This window comes from Sinocyclocheilus anshuiensis, unplaced genomic scaffold, assembly GCF_001515605.1.
Source record: "Sinocyclocheilus anshuiensis isolate Anshui unplaced genomic scaffold, SAMN03320099.WGS_v1.1 scaffold41, whole genome shotgun sequence".
Classification (NCBI taxonomy): domain Eukaryota; kingdom Metazoa; phylum Chordata; class Actinopteri; order Cypriniformes; family Cyprinidae; genus Sinocyclocheilus; species Sinocyclocheilus anshuiensis.
Window position 1 is genome coordinate 337,805 of NW_015539849.1, and position 20,724 is coordinate 358,528.

The window sequence follows — 20,724 nt, forward strand, 5'->3', positions numbered from 1 at the left end:
TATATATATATTTATTTATTTATTTATTTATTTTTTTATTTTTTTTAAAGCATCTCCAGAGCTGCTCTGAGATTTCACTACACCAGAATTTCCCTATTTCATTTAATAAAAACAATCGTCATATCATTGTGATGCTAGGGCAGGGAAATGTGAGATGAGGCGGATCCACATTTATTAACAGAAAATAGAAAAACAAACATGGGTAACTCAGACCAGAACCGGGTAAAAAAAACATGAGCATAAGAAACAAGCGCAAAGACACATCCAGACACAACGACTGACCAAGAACCAAGCAAAGACGGGTATAAATACACAGGGAAACTAGTTAACAAGGAGGGGGAAGCCAATGAATTACTATGACGACAAATAGGGGTAACTAAGGCAACAAACAAGGGAGCAGGGGAAAAAGGCAAACAGTAGATGAGCACCGAAACAGTAAGAAAGGAAAACATTCCAACTTAAAAGTTCTTCAACACAAGACAGGGAAACACAAGACTGGGATCGTGACAATCATACACACAGAAACTCAAAAGGTCTTCACAACCACTCATCAAAATAAAAGTTTGGTTTAACTTGAATAAATTATGACAGAAATGTATTACTATTATACAGTCGAATGCACATCTCAAGGTAATAATAAAAAATAATAATGCAGTTATTAACCTCATCAGTGTTTTGATTTTAAGAATAAACTTCTGTTGTGCAGCGCTTTCTTTGCCAAAAAAACGAAAGGAATTGTTTATATTTAATTTGATGACTTTTTAAAAGATGAATTAAATTGTTAAAGTTTTATGCATTTATTTGATTACCACCAGTCTTGATAAAGAATTTCTGTTAAATCATAAATCACAGGATCCACAAAAATGAAAACAGAACAGAGAATTTATGAAAAAATAAAACACATTTCAATTTCAAAAACACATTTCAGGGCCCTATTAATGTTAAAATTCTGGTAAGTTTTTAAATTGTTAAAGTTTTCCAAATTCAACTGATTAGACACCGTTTTTGATTGTAAAATTTTTTTTGAATTAAACCATTCAAAATGTGAAGAATACAAACGGAAAATGCCAAACTTGGGAAAAATAAAACTAAAAAGTTATTAATTGTATCTTACATTACTAGCTTATATTTTACTTTAATCCTCATCCTCTTTTCTCCAAAACAAATCTAAATCAACAAAAACAACGAAACCAGTTGCAGGATGGTCTACAGGTCTCGGCTATGCTCCAAATATCTGACCTTGAGGGGTATAATTTCAAGGACAATTATCTGGTGGGCTGCATTGGTTTGATTGCGATGGTGAAGGAATGTATGAATGGGCACTTTGCTCCCACCCTCAGCCCTGCCACACAAAGCCTCTCTTTGACCGGGAGCCTGGAGGAAAACCCACTCCCACCCTGTCTGGGACGGCATACACAAACCGTGTGTTGTGATCAGACTCTGTGGTGTGTGGGGCGGGATGGAGAGAGACCGGGTGAATTGGTATAATGGGATGATCATAAGGATGTTCTTCTATCTGCTCTCGGCAGCCTGAGTGTCTCCATAAGGGGACTGTGATCAACAGGTGCCCATTACTGCAGTAGAGGAGGGGGACAAGAATACAAAAGACTCAATGTTAGGCAGTCTCTCTCCCCGACTGGTTACATTTAGTTAGTGATCTTTATAAAGGTCAAACTCCCAAGCAATCAATGGTCATTAACATGACATGCTCTGCCTTTCTACATTCTCCCGAAGTATAGGTGATTTTCCTCTGGGCTATGCTGAGTGGATGCTAACTTGCTTGGTAGTTGCTATGTGGTAGTTAGGGTGTTCTGGATTGTTTCCAGGGGCCAGTTGCACCAGCTGTGTGACAGTTACAACTTAGCCTAGTTGCGACATAAATGAACGCAACGTTATGACGCATTATTAAATATTTTTCTTTGCACCATTAAACTTAGCTAAATATCTTAATAAATGAATATAATTTCTTATATCTTTTTTTGTATCAGTATTTACATACTGCTATTAATTTCATTACAGATTCTGAATGTTTTTCTGTAAAATCTTTAATGATTTTTATAGAGACCTCATTTATTCATGGGCTATTATACCAAAAGAGTTGTAAAGTCCAATGTATCAAATATGATACTCAAAATATGCTACTTTATATATATATATATATATATATATTGGTCTAAAGGTTCAATAAATTGTTCCATAAAAAAAAAAAAAAATCGGACTATTAATTTATATGTCAGTCTTTACAAGGTTAAAAAAGTACACAAGTCAACTTTTAAATATTTGTCGTGCATCAGTCTGAACAGCCATGTGTAGAAGTGCTTTGCTTTTCCTTCTAGCAATTTGCATGTGTTGGCATTGTATCATAGTGCATGCATGTGTGCATTGAAGCATGTGTATGCCAGCATGTTTTTAAAGACTGCATTCCAGAGATTGCCGAGCCGTAACCTGGAGATTAATTGTAACTGGGTTGTGACTGGGTGATTGTTTAAGAGACCAGACCCAGTGACCTGCTTTCTGTCCAACACAAACAGAGCTATCCGGTTACAAACCAGGGTATCATCATGTGTTTGTGCATTTAGACTAGTTTTTGCTTTTTATAGTTTTTGCTCTTACGGCAATTTGACCATTCATTACAGACTTATGAAACCCAATCAAAGATTAAAGGCCCATCCCCACCAAAGCACAGTAACATTATGTTTATTATAAACATGCTGCAGTTGTGTCATCTGCTGCTTTAAATGCACAAGCTCTTAAAGGTTGGGTGAATTCTGATTGGCTGTCAATATTTAAACTTTAATCAAGAAAAAATAAAACACAGATTTTCTGAGAAAAAAAGGCCCCTATTATTGTAAATACATTGTAGGAATTCAATTGATTAGGCATGCTTTTTTTGCTTATTAAAATTTAATTCAACCATTAAAACGGAATCCAGAAAAATTAAAACAGAAAAACTGAATTTGGGAAAAAATAAAACATTTCATAGGGCCCTAAAATGTAATTTTTGTTAGACCTTTAATTAATAGTTGTTAAATTGTGAAAGATTAATTATTTCAGTTAATTAGAGATGCTTTTTGATTACCAAAATATACCCATCGAAACAGAATTCAGAAAATTCAAAAAAGAATACAAATTTCATGGGGCACTAAATATCTGTCAGTTGTCACATTTTTACTGTCACATTTATACCATCATAAAGCTCAGCTTACAAATGAAACATGAACAAGTGGGTTAAAAGCATTTTTGTGGAGCGAGACAAGTGTAATTGCTGCATAAGCAGTTGGACAATGCATTTTCTCAGTTTTAAATAGAAGCTGACAGACTGGGAGCCTGTTGTGCTTGCTCAGATAAAGTCATTGGGATTATATTTGAGTATTAGTGGTTTGGTCAGACCTCCGCAGGGTCCCTGAGCGTTCTTGCTGTGGTATCCTAGCGATGCTCAGCTCTGGAATGCAAGGACGGGTGTGAAGTGCATCTGTGTGTTGTCACCTCCTCAGCGACTCTGACTTACCATTGGGTGCCTGCCTCATAATGCCTTCTGATTGGCAGAACCTATGATCCGTTTGGATCACTGACTGATGAAAGAACAAACAAGAGGCCCAAGACAGGCATCTTTCTTTCTAAAGTTTAATTTTTTTTATTGCCAGATTGTTGTTCATTGCTGAGTCTTGCCTTGGGCTGAGTGTCATTCAAAAATGTTCAATATCGATACCGATACCGATACCAATACCTTGTCTTCAATACCGGTTCCTGAACGCTACTTTTTTCGGTACCAATTTTTATGAAATTTGTTTTAACAAGATTACATTACACGTTACCTCAAAAAAAACAACAAACGTTTGTTTTTTTCAGCTTGTTGACGTTTCTCAGACTCAAAAACTCATCTCCTGAGCCACTGCACAAAGGAACAAAATGTAATCAACACAATAAATCAGTGCAAAATGGTTTAACAAAGTTAAAATAGTTTTCAGTTTCCACATCTTTTAGGGTGTGTTTACACTACTGCATTTTCGTTTTAAAACGCATGGCTCCGACAAAATCATAATTTCTATTAATTTCCCACTGATTTATTGATGAGCATTAGCTGCGTCCAGCACTGTCTGCCTGTGTTTTCTCTTCGCTGCTCATATGTCAATCATATTATGTGCTCATATCCCACCCTGTCTCCAATGACGAACGTCCATTACACTTCCTCTTCAGTTCTGTACATAAGAAACCCAGAAAAAAAAAATTAAACCGTTAAGGAAAGCTGCATGGTTTTTATAACCTTGCAATATAACCAAGATAAACTAATGAACTATCAATCTGCATGATACAAGCTGAGTAAAATAGATACAATAGCCCTTCCTGAGACATGACTGAACACATCCATGTTTGCATGTTCAAGAGTTTGGGACTGAACGTGTGACATTTTACACTCTTTAATGAGTGATGGAGTCCAGCAGGTACGGGTTTAACACATTACAGATTAACAGAGGTTTAGCTTCACTCCGAGGAAAACACTGGCAGAATTGTTTTCTGAGAACATTTTTCTAACAGGAAGCTTGACAGCCCAAAATCCCATCCAGGCTCTCTTTAGAGTCATAAATAATTTTTTTTATGCATACAGAATATTTTAAAGGAATAGTGAAAATGAAAATACTAAATTTTATTTATTCACCTTATTTACTTATTTACCTCGTTTCAAAGTGTTATGCTGTATGAAAACAAAAGGAGAAAATTTAAGGTAGCCTTTAAAAAGAGATAAGTATTCGAAAGAGAGAAGTGTTCATTCGTTGCCTCTGGCAGGGAGTAGACACACTCAAGCATCATATCACTCACAGTCGTGATGTTGTTCTGAATATCAGGACAGCTGTGGTTACCTGCAGCCTCATGCCTGTGGCTGAATCACAGGTGTGCTGTTATATAGTAGCAGCACTCATGCTTGTGTGATGTTTGTTTTGCACTGAAGTTCAAGGAACAAAAAAAGGAGGTTGATATTGAAAATATTTTGCTTTTCAGACAGAAAACTTAGTTTTGTATATAATTGCCAAACTAAAGAAGATGGCAAACAAGAGGAGTAATGCAAACAGTGAAAAGTGCTAGCGTTGTTGGACTAAATATTAGTACTCTTGGAATGCCAATTGTCCAATCCAGGGCCCTATGAAATCTGTATTAATATTATAATTTTTTTTCCCCAAATTCATTTTTTTTTTCTTTATACATTTTTTTGGATTCCCTTTCTTTCCCCGTTTTAATTTTTCTGGATTCCGTTTTAATTGAGTAAAGTTTTAGTATTTTTTTAATTATATTTTATTTTATTTCAGTTCAATTTTATTTTATTTTATTTCAAGTAACAAAAGTGTTTTTAATTTTTTAATTTTTTTTATTTGATAAAATATCTTGATACAAATATCATATAATCAAATATTTGCAGACAAAAAAAAAATCATACTAATAATTTAGAATTTAAATTTTTTGGTGAACAATTTTTTATTTATTTATTTAAATGTTATAGTTTTAAAGTGCCCCTATTATGCCATTTCGAATATTGCCTTCCATGCATTGTGTAATGTAGCTGTATGTGAATGTAAATGATCTGCCAAGTGCTTAAGTGCGATAAATAAAGTTATTGTCTCCCAAAAGAAAGAATCGACTCTGAACAGCCTAAACAAGTCATCAGTAATATGAATCCCACTTCCGTGATGGCTACACATCACAGGGTAACACATTTGCATAAAGCCCACCTATGTTCTACGTTGGCCATGTGCTGCAAACAACTTGACTCGACCTCAAACACTGTAGCTTGTTTTTGTGGTTAACATCATGTTGAGAAGACACTCATTTTATTTTCACTTCCAAAAGATGAGGCTGCAAAGAATCAGTGGTCATAATTATTTTTTTCCACTGTACCACAGCAGTACAACACCAATCTTTTTTTTTGTGTGTTCCCATCATTTTACTGACAACTGCTTCTCTAATCTCGGGGAGTTCAATGCAGGACTCACAAAGCGCTTGCTCTTGAAAGATGGCTCAGTACCCAGTTTATTTGGATCAGCTGACTCCACTGAATCACAACCTGTAAGTATGATAAATAATAGATGTTTATATTTTCTATCTAATGTTCAAAATACAGAACTATGACAATGGGCATATCGTTTCCGACACGCTCTGTACACGGTAGACCAATCACAACAGACTGGGCCATCTGACCAATCAGAGCAGAGTTGGCTCACTGAAAGGAGGGGTTTAGGCTACGTCTACACGAAGCCAGAGCTTTCCCTATCCGATCTTTTTTTCCCCTCGTCTCAAGAAATATCTGTTTCCACACAAAACTATGTAGTATACATGCCAGACCAGTATGTGGCGCTTTAATTCTGCCACAGAGACGGAGAAGAAGACTTGGACTATGCACATAAACCTTGAGCGCTGTATACAAACGAACATGGAACAATACATTTATTAATCGGAACGCGTCTCCGTGTGGACGGGGCCTTAGAGAGACTGAATCTTAGAACTTCTTCAAACGAAAGCGAAAAGCGTTTTTTGACATTGCATGCATGTAAACCTATTGTAGGAGACTCCCAAAACAATATAAGAAACCTTAAAAATGGCATAATAGAGACACTTCAAATAATATCATTTTAGTTTCGTAAGTCTAAGTATAACCCTACTGTCCTTAATAAAAAATGTACAAAGATCAATGAACTTTAAATGCAATGATGTCTTTTTCTTCTTGTGGTGTCTCTCACTCCCTCTTTTCCTTCTTGTCTCCTTTTTTCCCTTAATTCATCTTCCTCATAGTTGTCTTCTTCTCTACTTTGTTCCAGTTTGTAGGTGTTAGTCTGATGCATGTGTACTGGGTGCATTTCAGGAGCATGTCAACTCATCGTGGTAACACAGGGCAGGGGCAGCCTGCTCAAGTTTGAGCCTGTCCCAGAATGCACCAACTGTTCCGTCTAGTGCTGGGACAGAGAGACCTGTCCCGTGCAGGAGACCTCTTCTCTCTGGATGACAGCGAGATTGAAGACTGTCTGTCCCAAGCCCTGGAGGAAATCAAAGTCATATCCTGTTCACCAGTGAGTACTCCGCTCCCAAAATAGTAAATTCATGGCACAACATTCTTAAATGATTTTAAAGGGGTCCATTTTTAAAAAAAATAATTTTTCCCCAAAGTCCACCAAGAAATTTACTACAATGTTGTTGTTTTTTTCATACCAAATGTTTCTTTTTGTCTATTTAGTATTTTAATCATAATTCATGTGATCATTTTAAAGTCCACCAAGAAATTTACTACAATGTTGTTGTTTTTTTCATACCAAATGTTTATTTTTGTCTATTTAGTATTTTAATCATAATTCATGTGATCATTTTCTTTTTTGCCAAAGTTTGCATTACTCTGTTACAGGTTCCTGTCATGCCAGTTACATTATATTTGTACTGAATCATTGTTAATATACTCATTGTTTTCACCTTAGACTGCAGGATACATTATGTATAGACAAAAAAACTAAAAACATGAAACATAAACCAAACTGGACCAAGGATAAAAAAAAGCCATTCTTTTAGACGATAGAACCTCTATCTATAGATCTCTTTAGTAAATTTTATGTTATTTGGCATGTCTATTCAGAATTGTGGAAGAATATAGCTGTACAGATCCTGTTGTTTTTTAAACAGAGATTATAGAATTCTCAGAATTTCAACAATCTATGTCATCACAATAGCAAGAATTCCAAGTACAAGCGATAAATTGAGCAGATGGACCTCAAGAGGCTCATAACAGCATGAATAAGATTGGATATAGTATTCAGACACCTGCAGTTAAAATGCTAGTTCACATTTCACAGTAACTGTTTAGTGTGTAATTCACATGGATCAAGGTGACATTCATAATATCTTCCATCAGCTACACATCCTACTGTTTGGACCCCCTGTCGGTCACGATGAGGAGAATGATATTAATAGGGATGATTTTCCAGGAATTGTGTTTATAGTAGAGTTTGAAGACGAGCATGGCCTGTTGATGCATCTAGAAGTACGCTTACCACGTTACATGACCGCATCTAACCCAGGTCTTGGTTTGCTGCGTACCCGAAGAGCTCTCAGGGAACTCTTACTGTATCTATGGATACCTGACACTGAATACAATCCTTTGGTCTCCATGCTGACCTGGCAAACAGATGTCTGGGCCGTCACTGTGCATGCTGCGGGTGAATCCTCGACCCTTGGGTTTTATCCTTTGTATACTAATAACCCACCAGCAGCACGTGGGGAGATACCTATGGATGACGAACAGCCTGGACCTTCTCACCAGGTCAACCATGAGGCCAGTCCTGGAGGATCCAGGTCACCTGCAGACCAAAACTCAGGCAGTCAGGTTGAGATTAGACAGGGCGGTAAAAGAAAAAGGAAGACTTCTGGAAGGTCAGAAAGCAGAGAATGGCAAAGGAGGACATCAGACCACCAGACTCATTCTTCTCATGATTCCCACATCTCTGGGGAATCACTTGGAGGGACATCCACTGATGATGACCAGCTTGCACTTTCTCACCGAGACAACAGAGAGGCCAAAGCTGGAGGATCAAGAGAACTTACTGACCAGAGCAGCCAGGATGAGTTGAGGCAGGGTGGTAAACGAAAAAGGAAGACTTCTGGAAGGTCAGAAAGCAGAGAATGGCAAAGGAGCAGATCAGACCATCAGTCTGACTCTTCATGTGATTCCCTCATCTCCGGGGAAGCACTTGGAGAGACATCCACTGATGATGACCAGCCTGGACTTTCTCACCGAAACAACAGGAGTCAAGGTGGTAAATGGAAAAGGAAGACTTCTGGTAGGTCAGAAAGCAGCGAAGGGAAAAGGAGCAGATCAGACCACCAGTCTGATTCAGATTCTTCAAGTCACTCCTTCACTGAGTTTTATCCTCCGGCATTACTTGGAGAAACATCAAGCCATGATGACCAGGTTGGACCTTCTCACTTTAACAACAGAGAGGCCAAAGCACCTGCTGACAATTTTAGCAAGAATGAGTCGAGGCAGGGAGGGAAAAGAAAAAGGAAGGTTTCTGACTGCCCAGACACCCAACGCAAAAGGAGAAGATCAGACCACCAGTTTGATTCTTCACATGATTGCCTCACCTTTCGGTCACCTCCACAATCCCTTAGAGAGATATCCAGACATGATGACCAGCCTGGACCTTCTCATCAAGACAACAGAGAGGCCAGAGCTAGAGCATCCAGTGCACCTGCTGGCCAGAGCAGACAGGGTGTGTCAAGACTCAGAGGAATAAGAAAAAAGAAGACCCAAAGCAAAAGGAGTAGATCAGACCCTCTGTCTGTTTCATCACATGATTCCTCTGGGTTTTATGGTCCAGATATCATTTTTACAGGAAACCATTTTTGGTGACATGGTAGAGTTGCACATTTAATCATTAAACGATTGCAATCTTGATTCAAATGCCCACACAATCTTATTCCTAAATGACCATGATTTGGCTATTTCTATTACACCTTTGACAAGCATAATCACACCGAAACAGTAAGAAATGTAACATTCATTCAGATTAATTAAATATTTTTTAAATAGACTGCAGCAATTAGCATTTTGTCTGAACCTCTAGTAAATTACATGTAATTTGGTTTAGTTGTCTATTCGGAATTGTACTCTCTATTTTAAACGAAAAATTTTAATTCTAAATGTATCCAGAATCGTGCTGCTCTACTTGAAATAACTGAAAAAGTTAATTCAAGAAACTAAAGTAATTGAGAAGTTAAATAAAAATAAATGAATTTGTTTTTGTATTGTGGTATTATGACAATGAAAGCACATTCCCCTCAACATTCATGTTAATACAAAAAAACATACTGTAATTCAATCATGATTCCATCAGGGCACTGTTATGCTTATCAGCATAAATTAAATTCAATGCAGCAAATACTACCATGTACACATTGTACATTACAGTTTATTTAAATAATCCAAAATGAACACTCGCTAAGCATCAGTGTACATCGGCGCTGGCAAGTATATGAAATGGTTGGCCGGTAACTTACATGGTTGTGAGAATGTAATATGGCTTAATGCACTTATCGAATCCCAAAGGCTGCATTTAATTATATTTTCTGATGCACATATTTCTCAGTAAAGTGTGGCACTGTGTTCTTTTACAAGCCAGCAGATCTTTGCAAACACTGAGTTTGGGTCCCTTATAAATAGGGCTGGACCTTTCATTTAAGGCTCCATGAAATCCATTTACTTTTCCCTAGCAGCAATTAGCATTTTGTCTGAACCTCTAGTAAATTACATGTAATTTGGTTTAGTTGTCTATTCGGAATTGTACTCTCTATTTTAAACGAAAAATTTTAATTCTAAATGTATCCAGAATCGTGCTGCTCTACTTGAAATAACTGAAAAAGTTAATTCAAGAAACTAAAGTAATTGAGAAGTTAAATAAAAATAAATGAATTTGTTTTTGTATTGTGGTATTATGACAATGAAAGCACATTCCCCTCAACATTCATGTTAATACAAAAAAACATACTGTAATTCAATCATGATTCCATCAGGGCACTGTTATGCTTATCAGCATAAATTAAATTCAATGCAGCAAATACTACCATGTACACATTGTACATTACAGTTTATTTAAATAATCCAAAATGAACACTCGCTAAGCGTCAGTGTACATCGGCGCTGGCAAGTATATGAAATGGTTGGCCGGTAACTTACATGGTTGTGAGAATGTAATATGGCTTAATGCACTTATCGAATCCCAAAGGCTGCATTTAATTATATTTTCTGATGCACATATTTCTCAGTAAAGTGTGGCACTGTGTTCTTTTACAAGCCAGCAGATCTTTGCAAACACTGAGTTTGGGTCCCTTATAAATAGGGCTGGACCTTTCATTTAAGGCTCCATGAAATCCATTTACTTTTCCCTACATTGTGTTTTCCATTTTATTTTTCTGGATTCTGTGTTTTATGATTTAATACAAATTCATCATCAAAACGGTGTCTAATGACATAGTTTAATAAAACTTAAACTATTAACTCCTTTAAAATGTAATCAAATTAAAATATAACCATTAATTTACAACAAAACATTGCATTTTTATTTTTGCCAAATAAGGTACTGCACAAAAGAACTGTATAAATTAAAACATGGATGAAGAAATATCTTGGTTGTATGATATTCCTTAAAATAATATAATAATAATAAAGTACATTTTAGTATACAATAGAAATATATTTCTGTCATAATTTCTTCAAGTTAAACCAAATTTTTATTTTGGCAAAGATCGAGTTTCTGTGTTTAGTTGATGGGAGTTTTTTTTTTATTATATGGTGAAAAGCTTGTGAAATCTCAGAACAGCTGTGGAGACGGAGTTCATATGGACTGTCCTCATATATTGGGATGCTGAAAACTCCATGAGCGTTACGTGTGACTGTCATAGACGAAACCTCACCACTTATTCACACAGAGACATGCAGACTTATAATGAACATGCACTGACTGGCTGTTGTTGCATTTACTTCTGTTGTGTGATAGTCTGTTAGAATAATCCATATTGATTAAAAATGACCAGAGCTTATGCGTTATCAGTATCGACATACATTTTATTGCAATCTCAAGCCCTTATAATGTGCATTTGAAAATGCAACATGCGGTAGATTTGTAATGAGAATCAATTATAAATCTATTTAATAAATCTAATAACAATAATATTATTGTTGTAACCAAACACAGCTTTGGACCCAAGAGCAGAACACATTCTAAAACTGATGCAAGTCAAATTAATTTATTGCCAAAAAAAAAAAAAAAAGCAACACAATCCATCTCTCACTTGCTGTTGAAGGTTGTTGGTTGAGGTGAGCTGGAAACTAAACAGGCCAGAGATACATTGGTAGAGTTGAGTGAGTAGTTTGTTGATCGGGCGTAGCAGGCAGAATGCAGGTGGAGTGAGGTCTAAAGCACAGGAGAACCCGAATTAGAACTCCAACAAAACACAGAACTAGCGTAAAGACACTGGGAGGCCTTAGCACAGTACCACATAAGCAGACTGAATGATCTGGCAGAGAATGACTGAAGACCCAGGGTTTAAATACTGGAGGCAGATGAGTTGATTGGCAGCAGGTGATTCACATTCAGCAATCAGCCACAGAGAGGAGTGCATAGCCATGCCCAGGATACACAAACTCACAGACACACAAAAAAGGAAAAACACTACTGGCCAAAAAGTCCAAATCCCTAACAAAAATAGACATATTCAGTGGAAAGTAACAAGCTTTACTTCCTGTTTGTCCTTAGCTGATCACATGCCTTGTTGATGTTATGCTGTTAAAGTGAAGTTAGAGAGCATATGGCATGTTCTAGCTGATCACTGACGCTGTCAGCACTGCATATCTGAATAATTTGAATAAGGTGACCCCTCATTTCCACACTTTTAAATTTAAATGAGAGAACTTCTGAAGGAATGTTGGTGTCACTGAGCATGATAAAGCCAGTTCCTCTTGCCTCATTGGGCTTCTTTGTTCTGGCTGGCTTTTGTAAACAGATTTGGGCTCATCCAGCATCTCAGGGGTAGCCTTCTTTCATTCTCTCTTCTCTTGTATTTCTCTCTCCAGGGCCTACAGTGTCCTCCTTTCCACAGTCACTGGCATAACATTATCATTCCGAACATGCCACACCACAAAGATGAAAATATCTGCTACATAACATTCTAGTTTAAAGATACCTCATGCTTTCAGAACTCTAAATAAAGCTGTTTGCATGCAAATACTCTGTAGCTTAACAAACAGTCAGTGGATGGATGTCAGTCCATAAATGTTTTATATATTACATAACCATGTAAGAAGACCTATTCATTGGATTTTGAAATAAAGAAACTTGATCTTATTTTATTTTTTGATTGAAACATTATGGATGCAAACCAAAACATAAGATTTATAGTAAATGAATGATAAATCTTGCATCAGAACAACTTCATGTTGTATAATAAAGAGGTAAAAACAGTAATACATTTTAAATCTGTTTGAATGAGCCACATTCAGAGTATTGCAAAATAATAAATATATGCAAATCTGTGAAGGTGTGACCGCACATCAGCTTGGTAACTGGAAACAGCCTACAGTTACACATGGTGTGGTCAAACTAAATTGCTCCCATTTTAATCAAAGCAGTTTGCAAGAGTCGACTATATTTTTCATTTAGGTGTCAGGTTTTATAAAATCAAAACATGGATATATACCTCAATATAAATAGCATTGCAGAATTTCTGCTGTCACACAATATATGGCACAGATTTCATCTGCACCTGAAAATTTGCAACATGTAACAGAGTCTTAAATGCACATCTCTTTCATTCAGTTATGTGATTTGTGATTGGTTGCAGGACTACTTGACCAATGACAATGACCAAGCGGTGGTGGAGATCTGCATCACACGCATCACTACAGCCATTAGGGAAACAGGTTCGATTGAGAGGCACGGAGCAGCTCTTGTGTCACTATGGGAGTCTTGTCTCGAGCATAACCTCCAGCCGCAGGGCAAAGACGAAGACACACCCCATGCCAAGATCGCCTCTGACATCACCAGCTGCATCTTGCAGGTAGGAGCAACACTTAAGGGCCAAAGCACACAAATGACCCTAAATGATTTCCCTACATTTATAAACATAACAGCAGATTCCTCACATTAATAGTCAGGGTACAGCTGGTCCAAAAAGTGTCCACGCAGCCCAAACAAATGACTGATAAGGAGGTTTATTTTCTAATTCACACAGCTGTACTTTACTACACAGCCTTATTATCATATAATGCATACACTTCGACTCACTAGTGCATTTTATTTGTGTAAAAATGAAGTGTCTATCTCTCCTTGGATGCCACCAGAGTTTTGGATTTCCAGAGTTTCAAGTTCAAAATTTTGTTCCATCATCATACTGTATACATCAGAGTTAAAATTACTGAGTTGAATGGTACACAGTATGAGAAAAAATCTAATATGATTGGTTTGATATTTTGAAATCCGAACCATTGACATACATAGATCAAATTTAGTTTTTTCCTTCTTGAAATTTTCACAATTGTTAACATTTTAAATATAAAATGTATATATTTTTTTATGTTGTTTATATATATATATATATATATATATATATATATATATATGTATGTATGTACAATTGTACACTATAATTTGTCTTAAATGGCAAAGAACTAGTTAGAACGAGTAAATTTGTCATCTTTCTCTCTTCTGACTGGCATAATCGATCTCTTGGATAGCTGTAGCAAAACCCAACTTTTTCTTCTTTTGCTATTGGAGCAATTGAAAATGCAAAAATCATATTTGCTGTTGTCTCCCGTTCACTGCTTTAAATATTTACCCACTTATGATACTCTCGAATACCCAGACCTTCAGACTGATGGCAGAAGGTCTGGACTCCATCTCAGCTTTCATTGGCCAAGATCCGCCCAAGAGGCCGTCTGAAAGACATGTAAAGCAACCAGTCACGGTTTGTTTTGTTCAGCGTCATGTTTAGGGGTGTAAAAATGTAAAGTCGATGTCTCTGCAATAACAGAAACAATAACATTTTTTCAGAATGTGACAAGCACGTCTCCTGGACATTCTGTAAAAATCAACCCATCAGATGATGACTTCAAAACTCCCAAAGTTTGTCTCATTTTGTGTGTCTTATGCATCAGTCATTCTGACTTCTGAGGCTGAGACTACAATTATGATGACTTCTGCTTCTGAGAACCCCAGAATTGTGAAAAGGGTCCATATTTGTCAATTCTGAAGCAATAGTTACGCTCAGTCTCAGGGAGTTGAGTGGCATGTCTCAAAATGGAACTGACACGCCTGACAACAGCAATTAGCCATAATCTCTTTTTAATTATTTCTGTTTTAAAAAGATTTTTCACAGGCTTGACACAGTTTCTCCTGCTTCTTTGGATATTTGCTTCACTCCCCCTCCAGTGCCTTTATCACATCCTTCCATTTAATGACTCCTCCCTCTCTCTCTCGCTCTCTCTCTCTCTTTGTATCTCTCTCTCTCTCTCTCACACACACACACACACACACACACACGCACACACACACACACACACACACACACACTTTCACTTATATAATAAGCCGCACATGAATCTTAGAGCAGGGCTTAGAGGGAGACTGAGCTAGAGTGAAGCATTCTGGGTAGTGGTGAAGATCAGTATTCATTAGAGAACTGCAGTTTGAACAGTCTTATGCCTGAGTTCTTCAGAACTATTTGTGGAAGGGCTCTTTGATCTGAACAGCAGTCACATATTCAAGTGGGTGTTATATAATTAGCTTGGGTTCTTTGGAAGTTGTTTGCTCTACGTCATGCCTTTTAAAGTTTTACTTCTGATATTCAAGGACCTTTTTCCCTTTAGGCAAGAATGCAAATGACCATTCTTTTTACAGTAAAGGAAAATCTTTTCATTTGCTGAAGAAGAATTGAAAATCATGCTCATGTTGTGTACAGTAACTACATTTATGAATATTTTTGAAGAATTCAGTAATTATGGCTCTCAGACTGGTAAGATTGAAACATAAACCGAATTATTTTATTTTGGCCACATGTATCAAATTGAATAATTGCTATGTAGTAGTGTAAAACTTAATTCTTCATGATAAAACAACTTTCCATTTCTTTTGATATCCATCTGATTTTCCATGTTTCAACCTGACATGTTCACATCTTCTACTCTAGGGGGCAGCAGAACATTTCACATAACCTACTTTCTGTGTTCAGTTTGATCTTTTGAAATGTTAACTGCTGCCTTTCATGCCTTATATAGGATCTCTTATTATTTTTTATTAAATTAACTAAGGAGCCAGCTAACCCTTATGTGATCACTTTCTGAATCTATTAAAATCGTTATTGACTGATCTTGGCGTACACTGGTCAGAATTAGCACATGCTGGTAAATTCTCAATTCAGGCTTCAGAGTTTGTATTGGTAGTAACTAGTAAACAGTTTACAGTTAATTGAAAGAATCTGTGACCTGAGATGCTGGTCTAAAGTTGGGCTGATTTATTATTAATTTTTTTTTCCAGAATTACAACAGGCCTCCAGTGATGGCATTAGCGGTCCCTGTGGCAGTGCGGTTCTTGCAGCAGGGGAACCAAGAGCTGAGCAGAAACATGTCCAGCTACTTGTCACTGGCTGCCATTGCTAAAGCTGAACTCCTGGCCCAACACACAGAGGCCATCACCTGCAGCGTGCTGGGAGGTAGGGGTGCAACATGGGGTCCAGGGGGTGTAGGAGGCATTACGGTAGGTCACTAACATGCCATAGACCAGGACTGGGCAACTTCAATCCTGGAGGGCCACTGTCCTACAGAGTTTAACTCCAACCCTAATCAAACACACCTGCCTGTAGCTTTCTAGTGATCTTGAAGGCAATGATTAGCTTGTTCAGGTGTGTTTGATTAGGGTTGGAGCTAAACTCTGCAGTACAGTGGCCCTCCAGGACCGAAGTCACCCAGCCCTGCAATAGTAACACACAAAATCCTCACCTCCTTATCGTGGATGGTAGTGTCCTGTGATTTATGGTGATTTCACCAAGTGCCACATGATCCTGGATCAACACAGGGATGTACCAGTCACATTGTGTCCTTACCAGACACGGAGTGTTAAAGTGACAAGTGATGAAAGGTCTTTATCTTCTTACTTTAATCTTTATCTTCAATTCAAATCTGAGGTATTTTCCTAACCAGCCACAACTGTGACAAGAGATAGGAACATTTGACGATTGCTTAAAGCAGTGATCTTCACTATTTATTTTCATGAGAGCCGCACTTATAGGACAAAGTTAATAGGAGAGCCACTTTTACTGCAAAGTATGAAAAGTTACATCTAGTCATAAATAGCATGTCTGCTTCTCAATCTGTCATCCCTGAACATACAATATGCAATGCAATACAAAGGGGTTTATTTTTAAAAGTTATTTCAAGTTATTTTTTAAAGTTATTTATTTAAAGTTATTTGCTTCTACATTAGCCCATCATGTATCAAACCATAAGAGCACATTCGGCGTTAAGAGCTGGAAAGATTGCCAAAACAACTCCGCAGTGAGTCAATGTCATGGACGTAAGGGCAGAGCAAGTTTAAATATCTTTCTAGTCTATATTTCCATCTTGTAATTCCGCTGTTTTGGGTATTTTTAAAATATAAATTATTTATAATAGAGCAGACACTGACTGTTGTTCAGGTATTTATGTTCTCATTTAGTGAGACAGCAGACGCTGAAACACTGCGCACTTCAGTATGTGTGTAGTAAACGAAACCGCGCGTCTGTGCCATTCATTCATAAAGAGACATGCAGGATTCATATTTAAATGGTATTTTTGCAGCTTAATATTTACAGATACCAGTCAATATTGCGATTTGATTTAAGTGTAATGACCTACTTTTGATTTATTCACCCAAACTTTGACAAATTCCGTGACATTCCGCATTATACAGTAAATTCTGTTTTTATGACTGGATTCCGCAATTCCGTCCAGAAATCATAGGGCCATAATTAAAATGGGTTCTATTGTCTTTTGTCGAAGGCATTGATTAGCTTGTTCAGGTGTATACAACAGGCCTCCCGTCATTCACAGACGTGATGGGCATGGCAATATGACTATGATGAAATTACATATTGGAGTATTAATAAGTACCTGTAAATAAATATTTATACAATACATACCTGTGATTTTGCCTGTTAAGTGTTTATGTTGTTAAGAAGTGGATAGGTTTAGGGTAGGAGTGGGGTTAGATGCTCCAATATCTATAAAAATATGAATATTTATACACTTTCAATTTTTTAAACTAGTTTTTTAATAAAATTTACACTTTTACATATGCAATAATTACATGCGTCACTAAAGGGGTAGCCTGAGGGTTAAAAAGTGATGCCAAGGGATCCTGACCAAATGTCAATATGTGACAAGTTGGGAGTGAGAACGCCCTGAATAAACATGAAATATATACTGATTGGTTGTGTATCATGGTACACTCGTTTCACATTTATTCTAGACAGATGAACTTGATCCTACTCAGGAAACATTGTTAGGTATAGAATTGGGTTTAAAGCTGGGGTAGTTAATTGTTAGGCTTGTGGCTGTGTTTGTTTGACAAGAATATTGTTCCAGGATCAATAACAGATGTTGATCCAGGGACACATCCTACTTGGCAAAGTCACCATCACTGTGTGCTGTATTCGATTACGCAATAGAATAGTATGGTGAGTCATGGAAGGTATAAAACCATCATATTCATCATGATTCAGTGCTTTCCAGACTGTGCACCTCATTGCCTTTGTGATTAGAGAAGCAGACCCTTTGTGTCTGTACAAGAATATCCACACACAGAGACCAGTGACTGTTTAGTTTCCACAGCACTAGTGTGCCACCCACAGCATCGGCGTAGTGCAGATGACGTGTGGTTTTCCTGACCCGCAGTGTGTGGTTCTGGTTTCTGGCCCCAAAACCATGCAGTTAAATGGGTCATTTGAGACATCCACAATGAAGCAAACTTTATTAAATCCATTGTTCTTCTAAATTGATTGAAGTACATGTTGAGTGTTTTTTGAATGAAAGATTTGCATTTTTTAGGAGTTTCCTCGTAGGTCTGTCATACGAGGAATGGATGGTATATTTAACATGGTGTATGTGCCAAAATAAACTCAGCTGTTCAAACACTCCACTCACACAAATGATTGCCCATAGAAGATAAAGATCTCATTGGTGTGGTTCTACTTGTTGTGTTGAAACTCTTTAAGGAAGGGTCAGCCTGGGGGTCATTAGAGGCAAAGAACAAATATGGCTTCATTGGGGAATAGTGTGGTCAAATTTACATCGACCTCAGCTCATTGTCATACAGTTTGGGTCAGCCAAAGGACAACAATATTGTAAATGCCTTCTAACTGAGCCACAGAATAAATACTGAAACACTGAAAATGGTATGCATTGTTGGTGTAGCTTGATCATGTTAGAGATAAGGATATAAATCGGATATCTTCATATTCTGCAACAATTTCATAATTTCTTATAGTAGGATCAATAAAATTGTACTGTCGGAGAGCTACAAGTAATAGGCCCTCTTAAAGAGGTCACCTGACTCTTGTAAGTTTCTAGTGGACCACCTGGCATGTTTATCTCTCAGGAGAAGGTGATAGATAATCTTTTGACAATCTGCATAAAGTCTGATATGCTTATTCTTATTCTGGCCATGAAGCGCCCATTTTAAGGGAAGAGATGTCTGATATATGGATAAAATAACCAAACAGCAATCTGAATGTTGAAAACATTATGAACCATTCAAACACTGGCAAACCTTTGATATATCAACTTGGTACTTTGTAAACACGATTACCATGTGCCGTGATATGTTTGTTATGAGCATGGCACTGCAAAATCACAATAGTCTGAGAGCAACCCCATCAGCCCTTTTCTTTGACTTCCTGGTTCAATCGCTTCACCTGACATCATGTCAATCTCCTGTGGAGAGGTTCCTCATTCTACTTTCTACATTCTATTCCTGCATTCAGCATTCTGCTTCTTGCCAAAAAAAATTAATAAATGTTGCCTCGGCTGAAGAAGGAACCTCTTAGGCTTGAATTTGTATTATTCAACTGTTGATGGGGGTTCAAGATCTAAATGAAGTGTATTGTCTTAAAACTGGGCTTGCTGCTTGACAATAATGTTTATCCCAGAACTGGTTACGTAACTCTCAGTTCATGACAACTCCACTTTGTCCACTCAACCGTTGCCCAGGTTTTTGGAGCCCGAGGTACACTCAACAATTGGCTGACCACTACAGTGAAGCAGCTTGCATTGATATGTTTGGGTTTCTGTATGCCCTATGCATATACTCTCAGGCCTCCTTTGATTACATGTTGTACCATCACAGCACTCTAGAGGGCTGAGTGGGAGAAGAAAGCCGATACGCGAGTTAGCAGAACCTCTGGAATGAATCCAGTGTGCACTACAGATAGAAAACAGAGCACTTACCCAATTCACCCTTTCTCAAAAGCTACATAACACAACACAGGACAAAAAGACAACACCAGGATATTGAGCTCTCAAGGAATTTAGTGGCCTACAATTGTTTGCCGGAATTCAGCATGACTCAGTGATATTACAATACTTGGTTTAACTTACAGTAATAGTCAGTTGTCGGTCTTTATTTCCAGTATAAGCATATACTGCATACTGGTTTCTGCATATTTCATGCATTACAGCACAGGACCAGCTAACGGGATTATTAGAACTTAATAGCTCAGACTTGTCCATTCTCAAGCTTCCCATTGGGGTCTGTCCTCCTAATCAGTCTCCTTTCCCCTTCTCTCATTAACACCACCCTGGTCCTACTTCCCATGGGTTCACAGAAAACCAATCACATGCGACCTCTTCACAGTCCATGAAGCAGGAAGTTGGGTGAGGTAATGGGGTTCAGGTTAGGTTTTGTGGGGTACCATCGAGTGCAGAAGGAAGGGTAGAGCCAACAACTACTTCATTGGTACGACAATTAGATTACAATTTTCATGGTCTATTTCATGCTCAGGCCAGTCTCATTCTGACAAATGTTTTTTTGAAAATCAAACAGTTGCAATGGTAAGGAAAGAAAAAGAAGACCATGACCATTGGCTTATTGGCTATTGGTGGTAAGTAACCCTACTCAAAATACCATTTTGACTTGATTAGTGTAGAAGGCTAGTTGAGATGCCACCATC

General features: G+C 37.5%; 1 protein-coding gene across 1 annotated transcript in view; it reads left to right on the forward strand.

Annotated features, from left to right (window-relative positions):
- Positions 1–6,724: 6,724 nt before the first annotated feature.
- Positions 6,725–20,724, forward strand: part of LOC107684608 (ventricular zone expressed PH domain-containing 1) — an 87,368-nt gene continuing 73,368 nt past the window's right edge. The window contains exons 1-3 of the mRNA XM_016480906.1: positions 6,725–7,055; positions 13,369–13,584; positions 16,059–16,233. Coding sequence (XP_016336392.1) covers positions 6,918–7,055; positions 13,369–13,584; positions 16,059–16,233 — 529 coding nt within the window. The 5' untranslated portion in view covers positions 6,725–6,917. The remainder of the gene's footprint in view (positions 7,056–13,368; positions 13,585–16,058; positions 16,234–20,724) is intronic.